The 23265-nt window shown below is 34.4% G+C and overlaps 5 protein-coding genes and 3 non-coding genes across 8 annotated transcripts; 3 read left to right on the top strand and 5 right to left on the bottom strand.

Annotated features, from left to right (window-relative positions):
• Nucleotides 1-2897: 2897 nt before the first annotated feature.
• On the bottom strand, nucleotides 2898-2979 carry Trnas-gcu. Its single transcript has one exon. It is a non-coding gene; the product is annotated as a tRNA-Ser (tRNA).
• A 339-nt stretch (nucleotides 2980-3318) lies between these two features.
• Nucleotides 3319-3400, top strand: Trnas-gcu. Its single transcript has one exon. It is a non-coding gene; the product is annotated as a tRNA-Ser (tRNA).
• A 160-nt stretch (nucleotides 3401-3560) lies between these two features.
• Nucleotides 3561-3642, bottom strand: Trnas-gcu. The gene has a single exon. It is a non-coding gene; the product is annotated as a tRNA-Ser (tRNA).
• Nucleotides 3643-8820: 5178 nt separating this feature from the next.
• Nucleotides 8821-9886, top strand: LOC117789557. Its single transcript, XM_034628588.1, has one exon. It carries the CDS (start codon nucleotides 8821-8823, stop codon nucleotides 9853-9855), a length of 1035 nt encoding a protein of 344 aa, XP_034484479.1. The 3' UTR covers nucleotides 9856-9886.
• Nucleotides 9887-10409: 523 nt separating this feature from the next.
• On the bottom strand, nucleotides 10410-11926 carry LOC117790933 (2,3-bisphosphoglycerate-dependent phosphoglycerate mutase). The gene is made up of 4 exons (XM_034630549.1): nucleotides 11792-11926; nucleotides 11369-11481; nucleotides 10685-11179; nucleotides 10410-10622 (listed from the first exon to the last, which is right to left on the bottom strand). Exons 1-4 carry the CDS (start codon nucleotides 11815-11817, stop codon nucleotides 10459-10461), a joined length of 798 nt encoding a protein of 265 aa, XP_034486440.1. The 5' UTR covers nucleotides 11818-11926; the 3' UTR covers nucleotides 10410-10458.
• A 1033-nt stretch (nucleotides 11927-12959) lies between these two features.
• LOC117789975 (carbonic anhydrase 15) lies at nucleotides 12960-15281 on the top strand. The gene is made up of 4 exons (XM_034629197.1): nucleotides 12960-13023; nucleotides 14224-14427; nucleotides 14492-14754; nucleotides 14818-15281. Exons 1-4 carry the CDS (start codon nucleotides 12960-12962, stop codon nucleotides 15178-15180), a joined length of 894 nt encoding a protein of 297 aa, XP_034485088.1. The 3' UTR covers nucleotides 15181-15281.
• A 297-nt stretch (nucleotides 15282-15578) lies between these two features.
• On the bottom strand, nucleotides 15579-22002 carry LOC117789973. Its single transcript, XM_034629196.1, has 6 exons — nucleotides 21944-22002; nucleotides 21685-21859; nucleotides 20406-20985; nucleotides 19775-19928; nucleotides 19625-19717; nucleotides 15579-19419 (listed from the first exon to the last, which is right to left on the bottom strand). The coding sequence occupies exons 1-6, from the start codon at nucleotides 21985-21987 to the stop codon at nucleotides 15678-15680; spliced, it is 4788 nt and encodes a 1595-aa protein (XP_034485087.1). The 5' UTR covers nucleotides 21988-22002; the 3' UTR covers nucleotides 15579-15677.
• Nucleotides 22003-22538: 536 nt separating this feature from the next.
• On the bottom strand, nucleotides 22539-23222 carry LOC117790878 (protein suppressor of variegation 3-7). Its single transcript, XM_034630485.1, has one exon. The coding sequence runs from the start codon at nucleotides 23117-23119 to the stop codon at nucleotides 22646-22648; it is 474 nt and encodes a 157-aa protein (XP_034486376.1). The 5' UTR covers nucleotides 23120-23222; the 3' UTR covers nucleotides 22539-22645.
• Between the last annotated feature and the right edge of the window lie 43 nt (nucleotides 23223-23265).

The raw sequence follows: 23265 nt of genomic DNA, 5'->3' as shown, positions 1-23265 counted from the left end.
AATGTTCATAAATATGTGTATCTAATTACGTGGTTTCACATTTTATTGTCGATAAATTATCTAGCAAGTTCATTAAACTCATTCGTTGCAAATAATTAAGATGAATCAGCCTAACTAGCCTCTGCACTATGGGGAAAAAAGCAAAATATATCAAGACTTGAAATTTGATATGATCATTGGTTAGACTAATGTAGAATACATTTTTTTTCTTTTTTGATAGAGCTTTGCCTTCACCCCACCTTAACCCAAAAGTAAAATATAATTTACAAAACAAACCTAAATTTAAAGCTAAAGACTTGAAACTAAGCAGCACTTTAATTAAGCTTTTAAGAATTTTTTTTAAAATTATTTTTATCCCTTGCCTTCGATCAGAGAAAAATTAAATTTTATTTTAATATCTAAATGTAAGGCTAGACACTTGAATTTTGGCATAGTTGAAGCAAGTAGAACTTATGATATTTTAAAATTTTTGAATTTTACATTTCTTGACTTTTAACATTTTTTAATTAAAAAATCAGATTTTTTTCCATAGTACGAGTCTTTGTCTTAACATCGGAATTTTCTTTGGATTTGGGTTTCATTTGGAGTTTGAGTTTGAGGCGTTTGGCATGTGGGCATCGCCTTTTAATTGTCACCCCGCTTTCGCGATTTACACTCGGGAATGAAGTTGTCATGGTTGTCATCGTTGGCATATTGTCTTGGACTTGGCTTATGCAATGCTAACAATCTCGTTCCGTCTTGTTTATTTATTTATTTTTTTTGCTTGCTTGGCTTTTTTTCTGAGTAATGAGCTACACTCGATTGGGGTCAGCAACGGATGCAATATAATTATACGACGACTCTGACTTTCATTGAAAGTAAAATATTTGTAGAGCATACGAAAGGAAATGCAACGAAAGGAAAATAAATGGCGTTTAATCTATAACAGAGGCAGCTTCGAATTTAATATTTGCTCAACTGATATCTCGATATTTTAAAATTTGAGTCAAGCTTATAAATAAAACTGTATATATTATATTTGTTTTTTTTTTTTAAGAATTTAAATTTTGCATTATTCTTTTTAGCATATTTTAAAACGTAAAATTTTTTTTGAGATTAAAGAAAATCTGTAGAACAACATATATTTACTTATTTTTGCTTTTAAAAATAACTTTGTTATATATAGCTTATTTATTTTAATATCTTTAATTTTGCTTGTATGTTAAAATAATTTTTTTATTAAAGTTTCAGCAGTTTTTATAAATTCATGTTATTATAAATAAGTTGGACAGATAAAGTTATAGTAAAAATATAATAAATAAAAAATTGGTACGAAAAATAGAGTATTTCTTAGTTAAGCAGCCAAGTGCAAAAGATCGGCTTGTGTTTATACTTAGTTTATTTACCTATTTATTTGTGAAAGTGGCAAGTGACCACAGGGAAAAGGTTAAACGTGCCCTGCACTGATTTGAATTGACTCTGGGCTCTGATCTTATATTAAGTTAAGCTGCAACTGAAACTGAAATTGAAAATTGGTACCGGAAAGTTGTGGTTCAAGTCAAACAAATATTGAATTGAAAGCGAAGTATATTAAAAGCGAATATAATTTAATTTTGAGTTTTAGCTGCTATCGCTGATATAATTTCTCTCATACATACATATATTCACAGTAGTCACTTTCACACCTCCCACATCAGGTTCGATTAACGAGAGATTTTTGCGCACTATATCCCAATTACTTTATACCCATACTAAAAAAACAAACTTTCCAATTTTCTGACAATTAGAGCAAACGATTGATAGTTAAGTTTTATGACTTATCTTGGTTGATTTACAATTCAAGGAAATTCCAACACTTAGTCGAATGAATATGAAGAAGCAGAAATTTTTTGGCCTATTGTATTTTATTGCTCAGCAACCAGTTTATTGAGCAGAATAAGTAGAGTAAACAAACTAAAAGTAAGTAATGCAAGGAAAATCTTAAATCAAAATATAGAAAAAATATTAGATAGAGCTGTAGTAATTTATAAAAAAAATACTTTGAGTTTAATGAAAAATTGTTTGTTTTTGTTATAAACAGTTAAATGTTATGGAATTTTAAGTTTAAATCTAAAAAAAGATAAATAAAATATAAATGTCGGGGACTACTCATTTATATTAAAATATGTCTACAATAGTACAAACGATTTCTCGATACCTTAGCCTGTAAAGTATTTTATCTGCCATTTCAAATTGCCGTTTCAAAGAAATAGACGCTAGTTACTAAAATACATATATGCTTTGAATTAGCGCCAATAGTATTAAATGGATCAATTAGTCGCCGCAAATTGATAAAAAGGTAATCATTTAAAATGAAGTAAATTGATCTACTGGCTTTTAACTGTTTTGACCCGCACTAACAGCCATCATTATCAATTACCTGTTCATTTTCTTGTTATATGTTACGAATGCGGCTCCAAAATTCTTTTTAATTATTTCGAGCTCTAGCTGGTTCGACTTCACGGCGACCTTGACGTTAAGGCATCATCTTGAGAGCCCTTTCACGAGCCGTGTCAATAAACTTAAATGCTAGTAAATCTATCCCCCACATCTGTATGTTGTTGTTGTAGTCGTTAAAATGTTATCAATGTATCTATTTCCATTTCGTTTATATTTAGTGCCTGGGCTGGTCATTATACGAAGCTGCAATCGTAAGCGCTCATGGTCATAAAAGCTTTAGATTCAATTGAAATAAGATACGAACCTGCCTTTAAAAGCGAAATAAAACTTTTTTTTAGTAACTGGCTTATGATTTAACATTTTAATTTGCAATTAAAAAAAAAAAATTAAATTAAAATTCCAAATATTTTAAGCTACAACAACGAATTATAAAATAAGTAAATTTTTCTAATGAGAAAAAAAAATGAAAAAAGTAAATTCGACGAGGATGGGATTCGAACCCACGCGTGCAGAGCACATTGGATTAGCAGTCCAACGCCTTAACCACTCGGCCACCTCGTCATGTGCTGGGGTAGGTTCTAAGTGTGTATTAGTCATATGGAACTCAGCTGTGCAGCAAGCAGTTCACGTGTGAGGCAAGCAGTGCTTAGCTATTGAAGGAAGCAGTGCATGACCATTTGCCTTGTAAACATTTTACATACACACATTTACATTTATTCAGAACAGGTTAATAGAACGGTTAAAGAATTTAATATTACGTTTGCTTAGCTTGAATGCTTATTAATCATACATTTCTGCAATTATTTGTTCACTTATAAATTTACCTCTCTGCATTTTGCACTGCTTGCACTTAAACGAAGGGGTGTATCAAGAAAGCAACTGGCTGACGACCTCGCATACGACGAGGTGGCCGAGAGGTTAAGGCGTTGGACTGCTAATCCAATGTGCTCTGCACGCGTGGGTTCGAATCCCATCCTCGTCGAACAAAAATTTTTTTAAGAATTTTAATTTATATCAAGCATGTCAACACAAGTATTACAACAAAAAAACTAACTTTTAATAAAAATCAGAACAAATTGTCCATAAATATTATTTAAAGTAATTCTTTATGATTAAACAAATAAAAAAAAATTAGCTTGTTGCGACGAGGATGGGATTCGAACCCACGCGTGCAGAGCACATTGGATTAGCAGTCCAACGCCTTAACCACTCGGCCACCTCGTCCTGTTGGCAGCCGGCGGCGAAATGAGGGTTCTGAACCCTTTTTATAGTTTTAACAATACTCTCCAGCTAATGAAATATGAATTCTAAATTATGTCAATTAAAATGACGTACACATAATATATGTAAATTGTTAATGCAACACGTTCGGTTAAGTGATTGCTTTCGCTTCCACTCATCGTGAATAAATCACTCATATGCTGTTGAAAAATGTAGCCGAGTGTTGACGCGTGTTTTGCGGCTTCTGGAGTGCAGTCTAAGCGTTTTAATTATTTGCCTTAATACCCTAAAAATTAAAGGTATGATAGTTTCATTACTTCAAGCATTATCGTGGTGTTCGAAGATCTAGCTTTCTTATTCATATTAAAAATTAGGGTTTAAAAATTTGAAAACATCGAATTATAAGTCGAACTAATATGCTAAGTTAATTAAAAAGCTTTATTTTACAAAGCTACATATGTAGTCTACGAATATGAATATAACGATAAACTTGGATATATTTTATTAAAGAGGGTATTTTCACTTACGACTCTAGTCGAGAAGACATTCCTTTATTTTGTATTTATAGAATGTCTTATTTGCTTGAGCATTCAAGATCGCTGATCTTGAAAGGGTTTTTTTAATAATTCAGACATACATACATACATACATACATACTTAGGTGCCGCTTGTGCCGCTAGCTGACCCAGTTTTTATAGTTCTTCTGTGCTTGTTTTGAAAATCGCCTTCTTATTATTCTTTAATGTTGAAAAAAATAGTGCTCTAGTCGGAGACTGCTTGAATAGTAAATACTCTTTATTATAGTGTTATAACAAATTTTAAAATAATTTTGGCATTTATTACCAAAAAGATTTAAAGTTTCCATAACATGTTAATAAATTATATTAAAATTTAACGGAATTAAAAAAATTCATGTACATAATTTTTTTGGCTATTAATATAAAAGCTTATAAAATTAATTTGCTTTTATTACTTAAAAATGCTGCTTATCATCTGACGCTTCTTGTTAAGAGTTCGATGATAGATAGAGAATAGAAAATAAAAGTAGTATGTATTTGAATAATGAATTCAGTATTTGCTGGCAATGATTCCAAGTCCAACTTCATAAGTACCACAAAGTTGTCTAGTTGTCAACCGTCATCATTATTGCCACTGGTGTTAATGAACCCTTGTGACTAATAGCTGTAAGTTGTTTACGTTTTCGTTTCAGATTGCCGATTCCCGATTCCCGGTAACAACACCTATCACAACACATTGTCTTCGTTAGGAAAGTGTGCCCAAGTCTGACGATGTGCAGGCACGCACGTTTATATTTAGCATTGATACGTACTCGAACTCGTACTCGTAGTACAGCTAGCAATTACACTGACAAAAACAAATGCGTCATACAATTAAATATTTGCCATAAATTATAATAAAATCAAATTCAACATATTTAAATGCATTAATATAAATATAATCAAAACAAACAAAAAAATACTTGAAAAAACCCATATTGTGTTTAGTATGTATATTAAAAAAATTTTTAAATGAAATATGGTGAAAATTAATATTTTCATTTATTCTTTTTTACTTAAAATCATTAGTCTTTATAATTTGTTTTAAAGTTCGGTTCAAATATTTGGGTCAAATAATTTTCATATTTAATTAACATTATTAAGATTATGTATGTATGTAGATATGTAAACTCACAAAAAGTCTTCTATTTAAATATGAACAATGTTAATAAATAAAGTACAATTAGTATTAAAATATAATATTTTTTTTTATGGGAAACTTATATAAGGACGCTATAATTTTTCAGAATTTTGTATTTTTAATTTTTGTTTTTCACAAAATTTAGTGTCAGAAATTTTGTGCCATGAAAAGGCTATTGTCACTAGACTTTTACCTCGTAAAGAGGTATATTTTTATATGATAAATTGTGAGAATTCAATTATTTTTCTCAGTGTATCCACATGCACACACATCCACACAAAAAGGTGTCCCGATGTCCGGTGATAGTCACGTGCACAAGGACATTCCAAGGCTAATTACGTTGGCGCGTTGCCTGTTTATTGACTCTGCAACATCGGCATCGGCATCCCGCTTCACTTGGACTTGGAGTTGAACTTGGACTTGGATCGGCTTTATTATAACACCAGCCTCTCTTGTCGCAGTTCCTGTACCAGCTGTCTGTGGCATGCAACGTGCGAGTATCTGCATCTGCAAATGTATCTGTATCTGTATCTTTGCATCTGCGTGGTTGTCCCCAGTTGTAGTTACAGCCGCAAGTCTCCGCTTAATTAGCCATGTAATTTATTATTGCCCTAATCTCTGACGCTGGCGCCATTGCCTCTGGCATTGACAAATAAACATATTTTTTATATTAGAATATTAATATGAGCATCTCCAAGTTGTGAAAGCCAGGAAGCTTCAACTTCAGTCAACGTTGCATCTGCTTGTCTATAAAATCAACACAATTAAGCGACCCTCTCTCTCTTTCTCTCTCTCTCTCTATGTTTATCTCTTTCACACTCAAAGACAAACGCCCTTGTCTTCTAGTTGCTATGACTGGCATTACTTAGAGTTATGCAGGCAATAAAGGTGTGCTTCCTCACTTACTATGAATGCATGTATCTGTGTTGACAGAATATATTTTTTTCCGACAAATTTGGCTTTTTATAAAATGTAATTCTTGGATATGTTTAAAAGCAGCGTTCAGCGGAAATTCGTCTTTATTTTCAATGTATTTTGACTATAATGGATTTACTCGTATATGAAACATTACATTTTAGGTTCAGTATTTACAAAAATTTATCATACTTGTTTTTGAAATTTACGAATAATTAAAAAGATGTTGGTGAATTTTTTATAGTCGACTATACTGGTTTTACTCGGATAAGGATTTTGCTAATTTTATTTTATCGAGTACTGATTTAAATTACTCCCAATTTTATTAAATCCTGATGATCATAATTTGGCTTAAGCTAAAAAAATATTGTATTGTATTAATTTTTTATTTATGATTAACGTCGAGAAAATATTAGACATTACTTAAATAAAAGAAAAATATTAAATAACATAAAAAAGCCAGATTTGTTGCGTTCTTTCGAACCTAAAGCCAGCTTAAACGGCTTTTATTTTGCTTGTTTTAGAGTTGGCAACACTGGCATGCACATGCATGCACATTGATGTAATCACATAATTATGCCCAATTATGTAAAAGCTTCTCGTGACTGGCGCTGAAGATACAGAGTACAGATTAAGATACTGATACAGATAAAGATACAGATACAGGTGCTTAGGCTCGGTGCTAAGCAGAATGCTTTGTGGATATCATTGACTAATGAGCGTTCTATTACCCATTACTTCCTTATTCACCTTTCCCACTTCGTCGGTGTCATAAACATTGAAATACAGAATTGCGGGCGTATTTGCCAGGCCCTACACTTTAGACAGACTCTGACGGATTTATTCGTGCAATAAACCTTTTTTTTATTTCTTATACACTTGCAGAGGGTATTAAGAACTTTTCACTGAATCACATAGCCATCATAGAAACGATCTGACGAAAATCAGCCTTTAGTATAAGAAACTTTTCTTTTTTCGAGATATCTCATTTAATCTCATAGACTATTTATTTGGTATTATCTACTATATCATAGGAACGATCGGTCGAGGATGAAATACAGGGTGTCTGCCACTTCGACTTGGAGTATAGAAGCTTTCTTTCTAGTTTTTTTTAATTTGCAGTTGCATGTGTAAGTTAAAAATGCGAAGATGCCACTTTGCAACAGCGGGGGCCATTGACACTTGTGGGTAATTATAAATATATTTATGTACTTAACGTATGCTAACATGTTGCCTGCTAGCTCACAACTATTAACCGATTTATCACTTAGCAGCGAATCTCTCGACGCAAACTCAAATCTCAAAATCAGATCAACATAATATGAGGTGCTTTGACAATGCAAACAACAATCAACCAACATCAACAACCAAGAACAAATAAGAGGCAGCAACAAGCGTTTTTTGCCCACTTCTGTCGCTTGTCTCGCTGTCTCTGTCTCTTTCACACAACTGGCTGCCCGTTCAGTTCTTGGTGTCGTCTTGGCCAATATAAAGCGCAGCTTCTTAACGTGCTCACACTCATTGCCAGTTCAACGCGATTGCTGTGCAGTCCAGTTGCGATTATCTTGACGGGACTCTGAACTTCTTTATACAACTCTTCGACTTGGGCATCAAAATATCATTATTTTGTATGTTAAAACTGTGAAAAGTGTTTTAAATTGTTGCAAGAAATAAACATTTAATATTGTACCAAAATAATATAAACAAATTTAATTTTTAAACAATTTCTTCGTGAATTTAAATGAATGACAGTGCTTTTATAGTTCGGTTAGCGACATTTAAAAAATCGGCAAATTCATTTTATTAGCGACAATATATTCAAAAGAAGTGGAATTACTCTTATGTCATTTTTTTATCGGCTGGCTATTCCAAATTCTTATTACAATAAAAATTTTTTTTTTAATATTTACGTAATATTTTTTTTGATTTAAATAAAGTATCAGATAACTCTTATGAGTTAGAAGTTATCTAAGTGAATAAATATTTCCTATTTTTTTAAAGCGTTTCCTTAAATACTCTAAATTTTTATGTCATTTTTCTTTGAAGTAAAAAATTTTAAGTCGAACTATTTAATTTATAATAATGTAAAGCAAGAAAAAATAATTTATATTTAAAATGTTTTTTCTTTAAATGTTTATATAAATATATATAATTTATAATTTACTTTTTGATTTAAAGAAGAAAAGAGAAGTTACACTTGACTTTATTTTAAATTTAAATTTAACTATTAGTTATGATTTTTGTTATACAAATTCAAAAGGTCCAATTTGAATTATTTTTTCAAAACAATAAATTAAATTAATATAAAAATTTAATATTTTTTACAGTTTAATTTTGCTTGTTTTTATAATTGTTAATAATTTGATTAATATAAATAATTTTTATTTTTTTAAAACGCATTTTTAAAGAAACTTAAATTAAAAGTCACTTTTTATTGTTTATAATTAAAATTTTAATGAATATTTATATAAATAAAAAATGAATTAACGTTACACTTGTATTTTTTTTATTTGATAAATGTAATAGCCGACTTAAATGAATTTTATCTCTTTGCAGTTGACCTTAAAGATGGCAGGTCACATGTGGATAAGGTGTCTGCGAATTCTGTTGCCAATCTTGTTGATCTCCCATTCAAATGCCGCCAATCTGTCGCAACTGGTGAAGAAGCAGACGCAAGCGAAGCAACCACTGACATCGCAATCATCACAGCAGCAGCAGGTGAATAATCAGCAGTATGCTCAGGAGTTGGAGTTGCCGGCAGAGCAGCAGGAGTTAAAGAGCGAAGAGGACGATGATTCCTATCAAATGTTGCACGAATTGAAGCAGGACTCACGGTTGCCAGCCAACTATGCCTGGAATCCATATACAGCCGCCATTCCGCCAATTAATCCCTATGACAATCTACCTGGAAGTGGAGCTGGAATGTCAATGCCAATGCCCAAAATGCTGCCATTCATTGGCTACGCACAGCCAGTACTTATTCCCTTTCCCCTGTACATAGCACCCGATATGTTTTATCCTTCGTATCCGGGTACAAACAATGATCTGGAGGATGTGGTCATGTCACGTGCAGCAGGAGATCGTCGTCCCCTTTCCCCACACTCGTCCCGCAACTCACCTATATACTATGTTCGCCTGCCTCCTACTCCTTATATGTTTGTGCCCACTAACCTGGCTCCTGCTCCATTTGGCAGCAGTTTCTCGCCACTGCTCACTTATCAACCGATGCCTACATTCTCCACTTTTGGCTCTGTATTCAACTTACCCGTCAACTTTTTGGCTAATGGCAAACCTTCGGGCATTTATCAAATGAATGAGATGAACTCGTTTCCATCGGGTCTAGGCAGCAATAGCTTTAATCTGCGTCCGCCCACTCCCAGCAATCCCTACAGACCCATGTCGCCTTCATCTCAACCTTCACTTCCGCCTTCGACTCCTTCCGGTGGCTATGGACATCATTTTGGACTTTCTACGTTGCCCGCTCCGCAACAGGACTCCAAGTTGACCTCACTCAAGCGTCCCTTTGTGTTCAACGGTCGTCCCGAGGATATCTATATAATGCCCAATAATCTCTACAATTATAATGAGCCGGGTTACTACTGATGACACCTGTAAAACACTCACTACAAGTATTATTCCATGAATTTAAATAAATTATAATAAAAAAATTAGTAATGAAAAAAAAAAAACAAACATAAAATTATTTAGTTCATTAAGTAAGTTTAATACTAAAGAACTAGAGACCTTTAGTCTTCGAATTTCAGGATTATTATTCGTTACGGGATTTCAATACTAGAAAACTAAATACCTTCAGCCCTCTTCAGATTAAATCAGGTATTGAGTATTAATACAAACTGCATTTTATTTTTATATTTCTATTCAAAAATCCAACCGCCTGTTTCTAATTTTTTTTTTAATTTTGCATTTACACCGACAACAAAAAAAATTTTAATTTTTCCCGTTGACACTTTTCAGAACTACAAACCGTCATAAATCTGTCAAATATATGTATATCGATGCTTATGCGGAATATCAATTTTATATTCTTTTGACCTTGTGTTTGATTCTGCATCAAAATTGGAAAATATGGTTTTTTTCCAACACTGTCCATTTTTTCCATCTGTGTTGTCAATTTAGAATGTAAAATATTATAAATATTCTGTGTTAAGACAAGTTAAATTTTATTTGCAGATTTTCATTTCAAAATCAATCGCCAATTAATGCAACTTTTTCCTTCATGTCCTCAATATATTTCGCATCACCAAGAAATTTGCCGTTTCCTATGAGCTCACCGGTTTTCAAATTGAACTCATACACAATAGGAACACAGTTGGGGACATTGACTTTCAAGATCTCATCGTTACACAGTCCTATAATAATTATAAAAATTATGATTTATAAATTTAGTTAAAGAAAGGGGAATGATGAATACCTTCTATGTGCTTAACAAGAGCTCGGGCGACCGTTCCATGGGCGACGATCAATATGCGTTTGCCGTTAAGGACTTCTTGGTTGATCTCTTCCCAGATCGGTTTCACACGATTCACACACATGTGCACGGATTCCGCGAATGGAAAGTGACCAACGGGAACATCTTTAAAGGCCAGATTATTCAAGATCTCATAGTAGTAGTTGTTCGAAGGGTCTATCGGAGGTGGTACCTCATCGTAGCTGCGTCGCCAGGCCTGAACCTGTGCCTCGCCATACTCATTGGCCACTTGTCGTTTGTTGGCACCGGTCAAATTGCCGTAATGCCGTTCATTGAGTCGCCAGTCCAAAATCACTGGCAGAAAAGCGCATTTCATTTCGGACAAGATCACATCCGCACTTTGTCGAGAGCGAACCAATGCCGAGCAGTACACTTTGTCGAACTCAAACTTGGCTTCAATCAACTTGGCGGCAGCAATACTACGCGATTGCTGTAGACCTGTTGTATAGAATGAGATCCCTATCAGTACACTCTAAAAAATATTTTGCTAGCTGTTGCAGAATATATTTTGATTGAAATCCTGCATTATTGATAAAGGTACTACACTTTATCTTTATAACATTTTTTTTTGAGTGTAATAACTTATTATTGTTTATATTGCTATCATTATTGTTATCGGAAGCTTACCACCCACACTGAGTGGCGTGTCATGCCAGCCACAAAATAGATTTTTCAAATTAAATTCACTCTCGCCATGTCGCACGAGAACAAGACGATTTGTTTTTACAAAGACATTCGAGCTGTAATGGAAAACGGGTTTCATTTTAATTTAATCTTGATTTATGTCAGTAGAGTGATATTTCAATTTAATTTCGATTTGTAATAATTGTTAAAGTAAAGTTATTATTTAACTTCATTACAATTATTTTTTTCTCAAATAATCTATAAATTAAACTGAATAGCGTTCGTCACAAAATTGAAAATCAAACAAAGACTTTCATCACGAGATTTTCACCTCGTAGAGATTTTTTGTAGGTTTATTACATTTCTTAGTATTAATAATATAATATTTGTTAGTGATAATGGTCTTGATATCGAATAATACGTTACAGTTTTCCTCTTAGATACTTGATCATGCTGTCCTTTCTTTTATTGCGATGCGATAAGGACTATCGGCATATCGGTGTTGCATGCAACTGTTGCACTTAAATTCTTATTTTTGTTATTAATGATGCAAGCTGACAACGAAAACAAGCAACCAAAACTCAAATAAACTTATTTATTTATTTCAATTTTTATTATTTTAATATATTTTTTGTAGCCAACTGGGAGTAACAAAATGTTCAAATGACAATATGATTTGAAGATATTATAGAGCGGTAGAATTGGAATTATTTACCTAAACTACTAAAAAACTATTTCAAATTTTAAACTGATTTATTTTTAAGAACAGTAGTTGCAACTGACAAATATATAACTGACGAATAAAAATGGAATTGTCTTGTCTCTGCAAGAGTTCAAAGCAAACATCATTCGATTGCAATGCTTAAAATCTTATTGTACCCTTTATCGTATTTAACACTGAGTAGCGAATATTCTCTACGTCTTTTAAACTACATTTTTATAACATTTTGGTTTTAATTTTTATTTTTATTTTTTTTTCTAGTACTGAACTCATAATTATTTAATCCTTTTTTTAATAATGATCTGTATAGGACCAAAAATAAAGTAATTTTATAACAATATAGTGAGTCTAATTTTTAATTGCCAATGTCTGGAGTGCTTAAACGCAATAGTCATTTAATTAATAAATTCTTTAAATTCTTTAAAGGTACCAGTTCGAAGTTTCAATTTTACTATTAGGGTTTTTAAATTTTTTCCTATATCCCCAAGTTTTTGTAGCTGTCGCAAGAATATTATAATTGTTATTTATGTTATTCTTAACTTAATTTTCGAGTGACCATTTAAGGTATCAATTGGAAGTTTATTTATCAGTTTGAGTGTCTTTCAGTTTTTTATTTAAAGCCCTAAAGATTAGGTAGCTGTCACAACGATGCAGAGACGATGACGATTACGAAGTCTGAGGGCCGTCACAGTCACCGTCTGAATCTGATTTGAAATCTGAGTCTGCGTTTCCCTATAAATGTCTTAGCCAGCTTTGAGCATGGCTCAGTCTTCAGACCAACTTGCGTGAGCGTCTTTGTCACTAGTGCGTGGATTCGAATTATTGTGAATTGCGAATTTTGAATTTTGAACTATTGTGCGTGGCTTGTGAAGAATGCATTTTCCGGCAATTGAAGACTTTTACAAACGTTTGCTATTTCTACTGCCGTTTGCAACCGGTGGGTATTACTTATTATTGATTTCTGTATCTACAAATCAACCAAGTGTGTCCAAAGAATATCTACGATTGTCAATATCGAGCTGTATTTAAAAGCATGTGCAACATACTCGTACCTCTGACGTAAATCATACGTATGTTTAATGAGATTTACTATCTGAAACGGTATATGCCCATCGTTTTTTTATTTTTATTTTTTTTGGGTCTGGGGGTTTTATGAGGCATCTCTAATCTAAACTCTCAAATGTCACACTCAGCGCCCATACTACCGACAAATTGATGGAAGAGTAGAGCACACGCATCATCTAATAGAAATGGATAATGGATAGTAAACAAAAGCATCACAGACGCATGTAAATAATAATAACAATAATTAAAATTGCATGCACAAATGCTTCACGAAAAAAAATAAAAAGATGTCAGAGCAATTGTTTATTGTTATTGTTTACTACGAGCATGCTTATATAAGTTGGCGAATTGTACACATTGGACAATTATAGCTCACTTAGGTGCGTTTGGTACCTCCCAATTTGGACCGCGTGTTGGGAACTGAGTCAAAATATTTAGTTGCTGGTATTGCAAATTTTAAATTGACATTAGCCAACTAAGAGTATTAAGTTAAACTTAAATTTTTATTATTTTATTAGCAAGCTCATCAACAAGTTTATGATGAAAAATTTTTAAGTTTTGTTAAATATATATGTAAATGAAGAACTGTTCCTTATTTGCGCACAATCCCAGTTTTAAAGTATTAATCCCATTATCGTATTCATGCACTGAAATAGGGGGTTCTGCCCCTGCTCGCCTCACTCACGGTATAACAGTCGAGCATACTCGACTATCGGAGACCCTTTACTTACTATGGATAAGCTAAGAATAGTAAAAATAAAGTAAATATTCAGTATACACGATACCCTTGGTACACAGAAGATTTGATGCCCTTGCAGAGGGTTGTATTACATTTTGAAATACTTGTTTCAATAACAGCAATATGATTTAGAGAATCGATTAGATCAAACCGACTGATATTTAAGCAGTTTGGCTTAGATATTTTAAAGACATAAAAGTTTTTGTTTTTAAAACCAAGATGTTTTTTTGACGCATTTTTAGACCAAGATCTTGATTTTAGAACCTCTTTTTGTTTTATCAGTGTACGACTTTTAAAGTTTTTTTTTTTGTGTGTTTTTCTCCCAACCCTAAGAATTTCCATCGGATGATCGTCGCTTTAGTTACGATGCGCCAATGCAATGGCAATATATTTATCCACATTGTGGAGGCTCCGATCAGTCGCCTATTTCACTTAATGCCCACAAGGTTATACCCATTGGTCTGCCGCCATTGCATTTCGGTCTCTACGATGAGCCCTTCGATGACTTATTAATACTGAGAAATAATGGACATACAGGCATGTTAATTATTATGATTATTTCAACAAACATATTTAATTGATTTTTTCTATTATTCTGTAGTTGAGTTTAGTGTGCCCACAACAGTGTATGGGGAGCGTCCCTATATAACCGGTGGATTATTAGGAGACTTTTATGAAGCCATGGCTGTACACTTCCATTGGGGCTCCTCACAGCAAAAGGGATCGGAGCATTTGCTCAATGGTCGACGCTACGATCTAGAAATGCATATAGTGCACCGAAATACAAAATACCAGAGTGATGAGGAGGCGAGGAATCAAACTGACGGCCTTGCTGTACTAGCTGTACTCTTCAAGGTGGTTCGTGTAAGTCTCTTAACTTAACCATACAACTCTGAGAGGAGATGCAAACTGTCAAATTATTTACAGTCAAATTATCTACATTATCAGCCTGGGCTCAATGAGATCTTGGGCTCTCTGCTCCATTTAAGCGATTTTAACAGCAGTTACACGCCAGCTGCTTTCCTCACACTTGGTTCACTACTTGGTAACTTGGATAGGGGCAACTTTTATGCCTACCAGGGATCACTGACAACGCCACCCTGTTCGCCAGTAGTTCTCTGGCATGTGTTCGCTGAGGTATTGCCCATTTCGCATCTGGAATTGCCCAAGTTTTGGCAATTGCGGGATCGTCGGGGCCGACCACTGATCAATAATTTTCGACCGCTACAATCTATAAAGAGGCGACAAGTATTTCAGCGACGATCTCCGGAGGAATACTTTTGGACGTAGCAAAGCATATAGCTTATTTATTTATTGTCAACTATGAGCGGTCGACCTAATCGATTTAGTTATAAATTAAAAAAGTTTAAAAATAATATTGGTTTAGAGGCCAAGCCACATCACCATGTCGGAATTGACAGGAAAAGATCGAAATTATTTTTTTTCACGAAATTAATTAGATTGAATTTAAAAGCCAAATCATGATCAAAATGACATTCCGACATTCCGAAATGACATTCTCTCAGAATCAAGTTTAAATTGTTGTTTTATACAAATTACGATATAAGGAGTTGATTAAAAGACTTAAAAATCGGTTGAGTCTTTATAAAATTTGAAACAGAAGATAATATTTTTAATTTGAAAAATATCAAAGGGGGGACACCCTTAGCATTGAAATGATAAATAAGTTCAATTTGTAACGACTTTATTACCGGAAAAATGACAGATGTAGTAGATGGGTATAAGAAGCTCAAATGAATTTAAGTTAATTGCTGCCTGATTTAAAGTTACTTGCAGCCGCCTCTGTAGCGCGTGAAGAAAGCGGCAAAAAGTCCCACCTCAACGGCCAGAACGGAGGAGCGCATTACGGATGCAGGCAATGTCATTACTGGACGCGGCAGCTTGACCACATTGCTGGCAGCGGACACGTGCTTGGATTGATGATAGGCAACTGGCTTTCGACGCAGCGGGAGCGTTGCATGGCGCATTAGATCTGGAGGAGGACGATAGTTGACAGTATGATACTCATGATCTCGCACATCGAAGGGGGGACGTGGTATACGGACACGAGGATTGATCGGAGGATGGAATGACGGTCTAAACGCGGTTTTCTTACGCGTTCGACGCTCGCTCTCATTGCTCTTTGTAATATCTGACGTCTCGGGAAGTATGCTCAAGTCATTAATATAAGGATTAATGCCTTTATAGTTCACCGGACGTTCCTTAGTCTGTCCCTTGGTCATCAAAGTATTTAGCTGTTTATTCAAATCATCCTCAGTTTCAGGTCTCAGCTCGTACTTCTCTTCATCTTGTTCCATGAATTCTCTTTCATTCGAGGAACTGATTTTCGCATCTTCATCGAGTATCGCTTTATACGGTTCCTCTTCGAGCAGCATTTCCTCAACAGTTAACTCTGAATCTTTTGAGTTTTCTATGGTCTTTTTCAGAAAGTCCTCTAGTGCAATTTCATCGGTCTCTTCCGCATTTAAATCGGAAGCTATTTGGCCTGAGGTTGGTTTTATAATCAATTTTTTCTTGTGATCCTCTTGTGGAATTTCATCAATTTCTTCTACATTCAACTCGTGATCTGTTGGGTCTGAATTGGGAGCTTTCATCATTTTCTTTTTGTAACCTCCTTCTTGGATTTCTTCAGCATATAATTCAGAAACTGTTGGATCTATTATATTGCTCTTGAAATCTTTTCGTAAAATCTCTTCAGTTTCTTCAGTACTTATTTCAGAAGCTGTTGGTTCTGACTTTGATGTTTTAATCATTTTGTTTTTAAAACCTTTTTGTGAAATTTCTTTGGTATCTTCAGAAACAGCTGGTTCTGATGTTGGTGCTTCAATAAAATTGTTCTTGAAATCTTTTCGTAAAATTTCGTCGCTTGTTTCAGAATTCAACTCAAAAAATGTTAGATCTGACGTTGGTGTTTCTTTCATATTGTTTTTGAAATACTTTTGTGGCATTTCTTCAGTTTCTTCAGCATGTGATTCGGAAGAAACTTGTTTATCCAAAGGTTTTTCGATTGGTTCTTCAGAAAACTGTAAATGGTATGAAGAGTTAATGCCTGGATTTAACTCCTGCTGAGGAACATCGCCTTGCTCCTCGCCTTTAGGCTGTAAAGACTTCTCCGAGTCTATTGACAAAGAGGGCACAGAAGAAGACAGAGTAGCCGACACGGGTTGAGTTTGATCCTGTCTCAAGGCTTCCTCCTCGACTGCTTCTCTTCGTTTCAACGATTTCGACTTCTTTTTAGAGGTCTTCTGAATACCAGCCTGGTTCTGGTCCTGGTCCTGACTGAAAACTGCTGAAGGTTGATAGCTGTGACTCGCAAGATCTTGATCTTGGTTTTCATTTATGCTCTTCGCTCTCGAAAATGTCTTCTGTTTCGATGGCTTCTCGGAAATATCATCAAATTTTTCGCTGTCGAGCAACCAATCCCATTCTGGTCCCTGTTCACCATCATTTTTGCCATGATAATATCGCAGGTTTGGATCTTCAGGACTATGAAATGGATTCTTTTTAACCAAAGCCAACGAATGTTGATCTTCAATCAGCTTTGACTTTCCTTCAATTCCCTCATCACCGCTTCGATTTGCATGACCAAGTAATTTTTCGAAATCGTCGCTAGGACTGGAAAAAGCTTTGCTTTTATCCGTATCTAGTGGAGTCTTCTGCTTTTCCAAATATTCTAATGTTAATAATTTATGGTGATGATCGTCGTCTTCTTGCTTATCCTGAAGCCTTTTCCAGCTGTTGCTTTCGTACTTGTCGCCGTCCAGAATCGCCTCTTCTTTTTGTAGATAGTCTTGCTTTTCTTTAAAGCCCAATAAACTTTGCTTATTGTTAATGCTGGATTTATTATCAATTTGTCGCTTCCTATCATTGCTACTGGATTCTTCGTGCTCTAATAATATATCATTCTTTTCCACATTTTTTGGATATTCAAGCCAAAAGTTTGGATCTTCTAATTTTGAACAAGGCAATATCGATTCTTTCTTAGACTCGTTGTCAACGAGTTGATTCGAAGATTCTTTGTTGAAGGCTTCTGAAGAAGCGGCTTCCATCATAAGATTATTGATAAATGTCACTTGCTCATCCAGATACTCCTGTGCCAATTTAAGCTTTTGCTGATCTTCAAAACTAGCTTGATCATTTGTAGGCAATTCTCCTTGAGTCTCTTTATTCTCCCGATCAGAATGAAGCACTTCTGGAGCCTTATTGTCAATGCTTTCAGAGGCTGTTGGCTTCAATGTAAGTGCCAAAAACATATTCTTCATTTCCTCTTTTTGCGACTGATCCAGATTAGATTTTAACTCATCCTGGCTGAGATTCTCCGTCTCCAGATCGGTCTCTGCCGGACCATAGGAATTGTCCGTCATTGAGTATTGCAAGGGAACTGCATCTGCTTTATTAATTCTTGGAGTATCTGAGCTTTCGCCGTCCTGCAACTCTGAGATAGGCTCCTCTTTTTTGGAACTACTACGAACTACTTTCAGATAATCGACCGTGTAGCCACCTTGATTAATGGGAAAAACATTTTCATTTGTTTGATCAATCATTTTGGCTGACTCATTCTTATTGTGCTTTGAATGATCGTTTCCAACTTGTGACTGCCCAATCAGTTCTTCCTCTACTGTTTTATTTTCCTTAATTTTTATCATGTCTATAAGCTTCATTACATTGGGATCACGGGTGTTAGTTGTAGAATCCCTATCATAAAGTACTTCCTCCTTTGCATATATATTTGGTACGTTCTGCTTTTTCCCGGGGATTTCTTCATGTGGTTCAATTGGTTCCGATTTGGACTCTAAATCAGCCTTCTTTGATGATGTTTTTTTGTTCTTGTCATTCTCAACCTTAACCCGAACCTTTAATGCCTTGAATTTCTCATTATAGGGTCTCATATGCCGTTCAATAATATTGGTCAGACCGACTAAAGGCGATGAATTTCCATCTTTTGATTTATTTGTGGCCATTCGCTCTTCAGGTTGACCTTTCACCGATAAGAATTCACTGCCTTTTGGGAACTGAAATTCTGTTGTAAAATTGGAAGAACCCACAGCATTGCACAAATTCGAATCTGCGTCCTGTTCTTGATCAATCCACGGAGCTTTACTCTCATCTGTTATCGAATTTGTCGTAATGTCCTTAAGCTTAAGATAGATTTCTGGTTTTTCACCCGCCGATTCAATTTCGAAAGAATACTCCACGTTGCCATCATTAGGATTGGAATCATCTATAGATGCGATTGCTGTCATGCTAGATTTTTGACACTTTTCAAAAAACTCTGTCAACTCCATGTTGGTATTTGGTATTCGAAAATATTGCTGAAATGGCTCAAGTAACTCCTCATCCTCATTGAAGCTATTAAATGGATTAGCAACAGAGTGCTTAGAAATCACATTATCTAACGAAATAGGGCTATGTTCAGGAACTGTATCGGCCAAGTTCTCAAGTACGCTTTCTGTGTCAGAAATGGGTATCGTATACTCTTCTTTTTGCAATCGAGTAATGGAGCAATTGCTAATGAAATAAAGCAATTATTAGGAACCCAATATTTTTGAAGGACAAGAAAAATTAAAAAAAAACATTAGGAAATTCAAGCGAGAGCTTAAAGTGCAGTAAGTAGCTTTTTCAGCTTGATTTTCCTAATTTTTGTATGCAAATTTTGATATTCTGAGTATTATTGTATTGAATTAAATTTGAAAGCTAATAAAATGGTAACTACCTGAAATCCGGGTGATTACGCAGGGTATCTACAATGGCTTCCGGTGGTACTTCATTCTGGCAGATTCGATGCAAGATCGAGAAAAGTGGGTACCTTTGAGTTGACTAAAGTAGTTAATTGCTTTCTTGATATCTAGTGCAATTTACTTACTCGTTATGCAGCTTGGCCTTTTCCAAGTAGGCGTAAATTTCGCCAGCAATTACGGGACCAAGCAATTTACGCCCATTCAAAAGATTTGCTTCGATTTCTTGTACAGTCTTCCGCGATGTGACAAAGCTTTTGGCAAAAGTTACGTTTTTATCAGCTGCAGGAACAAGGAGACAATATGGAAATATTGGACAGTGATCGAAAAAAATGAAATTTTTTAAGTTACTCAAATTTTGCTGCAGAATCAAATAAGAGGCTGAATAATGAAAAATTTGATGTTCCTCAAGGAAATCGGTTAAGTTTTGACAAAGTTATGCTAGACTGAAGTTTTGGAAAAAGTGTCAAAGTCAAGGTAAGGAAATATTGGACAGTGATCGAAAAAAATTAATTTTTTCAACAAAATTAAATTTTGATGCAGAATTAAATAATAGCCCAAATAATGATTAAATGGACATTCCACAAGTAAATCGGCTAAGTTTTGACAAAGTTATGCCAGATTGAAGTTTCGGGATAAGTGAAGAAGAAGAAAAAAATGAAAATTTTTAAGTTGCTCAAATTATAGTTTTATAATAAAAAATAAATAATTGTAAGACAGAAACTAAGTGATTACTGTATAAAAGGAACTAATACCCACCGTAGGAGGAAGCCACAGAATTTGCAACACCGCAGCTTTCGAAAAATGTGGACAGCTTAGTAGTCGGATTAAAAGCCTTAATGAATCGCATCATTTCCTTTAAGCCCAAATGAAGACAAGCGACCCGAGCATTGTCTCCCAGTCGCAAGCCGTCAATAAATCCGGCACTTAGGGCCACCAAATCCTTTAGGGTATTGCAGAGTTCGACTCCATCGACATCATCGATGCTAAACACTTTGCAGTTCTCGGTCTGGAACAGATTGGTCAATTGCTGAGCATGTGCCTCATTGTTGCAACCAATTGTTATTTCACACAATTTTCCCTGTGCCATTTCCATGGCACTGTTGGCACTCATAATTGAATAGCATGGAATTTTCAATTGGTTGGATATGGCATGCGAGTAGAGATCGATTTCACCATCCCTTATATGATCGAGTCCCTTGATCATTGATACTGCGTAGGCACTACTTTTCATCTTGCCCGCTAATATATTACAGTATGGTTTTAAAAAGCTATGCGAAGTGGCAAATATCAAAATATCTGCTTCCTTGGCAGCTTCTACTAGATCATTGACAGCAATCTACAATAAAAGCATTTTCATTAGAACATTGATAAAAATTTAAATAATTCATCACTCATATTTGCAGAAAAATAATACTCTTGATATACCGGGAATTAATATAAATTGTCAAGGACAAATGTTCTGTGGGAAAAAAAAAAAAATTGGTTCTAACGATGCTTTTGAAAACCATCTTTACAGAATCGACCCTTAAAATCGTCCTTGATTTCAATCGGAAAAAAAATAAAATATACAAAATGTATATAAGATTTTAAATTTTTTAACCAGAGCATTGAAATGCTTGCAATGGATAGAATGGAGAGAAAAAAATCATAGGATCATATACCATAAAAGTCCCAACAGGAAGAGAGCTGATTTTAAGTTAACAAAGGAAAGCCACAAAAAATCACTCAACACTAAAACGAGAGAGGTAGTAGTGATCCGATTGTATATTTCGACGCAGCCCGCCGTACCTCGTTCTCGTTGGTCTGAGAGAGAGCGCGGAAACGAGAGAGTCTTATTGATTTTGAGAGGTAAACCCAGTTTATTTAGAATTTTGGATATTGATATTGATAAAAACTAATCCATTACTACGCATTTATATGTTTGAGTTTGAGTTCAATAAATCCCGGTCTATTTTTAACGCGAATATCGGCAATAAGGGATATATATACAGTTTACGTAAACAATATTTCCCTAAAAATAAATAAATAAACTTACCAAGTTCTCGTCTAGCTTGATTCCCGGCAGATATTTAATATTTTCGTGACGCTCGTTCATCACCTCGGAGAGGTAACTGCTCCTCACGAGCTCATCGTAAACATAAATGTGCACTCGCTTATCGAATTCCCCATTGAGTGCATTTTTACAAACGGCAGTCGAAATTGCAGAGCCCCTTAAGATAGTCAGGAATACGCAATATACTCACATATATTGAAATCCATATTGAAATTAAAATGTGATTGAAATGACGACTTACCAGCTCTCTGCACCTATAATGCACACCTTTGGTTTCCTTGCCATCTCGTCGTTACATATGTTTTTCAGTATGTTGTCACCCAAAACTAATAACCAAAAGTTAAAACGAAATGTTTTTTTTTGTTGTTTTTAAAATTTTGTATATTATTGAAAAATTTTGTTGGAATTTAATTGAAAATTTTGCTGTACGAAATGGGACGAAACATACTACTGATCTGATGTGTTCAAAATAAATAATAAAGACAGAGATTTCATAGACAGAGAGATCAGGGAAAATTATGAAATACAATTTTTTTATTTGAAATTTATTCAAATTAAATAATAAAAATAAAAAATAATTATTATACTTTTATTTTTGTATAAAAATGGAAATCATAACTTCATAAAACGATTTATTTTATATTTTTTATTATGGTATATTTGTCCAATTAGGACTGGTTATTTATGTATTATATTAAAATTATTGGTTAAAAAGATTTTTGCATTTAACTATTATCTTACAAGTTGTTTTTAATTTTTATTGTAAAGATTTAAAAATAAGTTTTGTTTTAAGAATTGAAAATAAGAGTAATAATATGCTATTATTACAAATAGAAACTTAATTATTGAATTCTGTTATTATATAATTTTGTCAAAATAGAAAGTTACAATTAATTTTAATTATTAAAATAATTATTATTTGCGATCGCTGATAGAGATTTCTTCAAGTGTAAGGTTGAAATTCGTAAACAATGCCAGATGAAGCGTCCTCGCTCTCACTCACTCTCATTGTTTTAACGAGCTGTTGTTGCTGCTGCTGCTGATGTTGTTTCTCTTCCTCTTCTGATATAGCTCGCAGCTCAAATTCTGTTATGATTTGTGAGATGCGGCTTTTGGCCTCTGCTGCTAATTTTGGCGGTAAACTTTTGATACTAATGCAGGCACTTTCAAAAAACAAATCATAACTGTCGCGTTGCTGCATTTTGCTTGCTTTATTTAGAGATGTTTCCTTCTGAGCTGCCGACTGAGACTTCGTTTGTGGTTCCTTCTGGGTTATCGACTGGGACTTCGACTCTTCTCTAGCTGTGAGATCTTGAAAATAGGCGTTCAATAAGGCGCGATCGCGTGTTATGCTCTGCAAGAGTTCCTCACGATTCCGTCGTGGTCTGGTCTTCAAATTAAAGCGCTTTAACGACATGATTTTCTGATTTGTAGAACTATATTTAGTTTCAAACTTTAATTCAATTTATCTGTTGCATTCAATAAATGTTACAACCCAAATAAACGCGAATCAGCTGTTCCAAAATAGTTGGTTGTAACAATAAAGCAAAGGTTGCCACTCAG

Source organism: Drosophila innubila (assembly GCF_004354385.1).
Source record: "Drosophila innubila isolate TH190305 chromosome 3R unlocalized genomic scaffold, UK_Dinn_1.0 2_E_3R, whole genome shotgun sequence".
Classification (NCBI taxonomy): domain Eukaryota; kingdom Metazoa; phylum Arthropoda; class Insecta; order Diptera; family Drosophilidae; genus Drosophila; species Drosophila innubila.
Note: the sequence above shows the minus strand (reverse complement) of the source record. Positions and strands in the feature narration are given on the sequence as shown.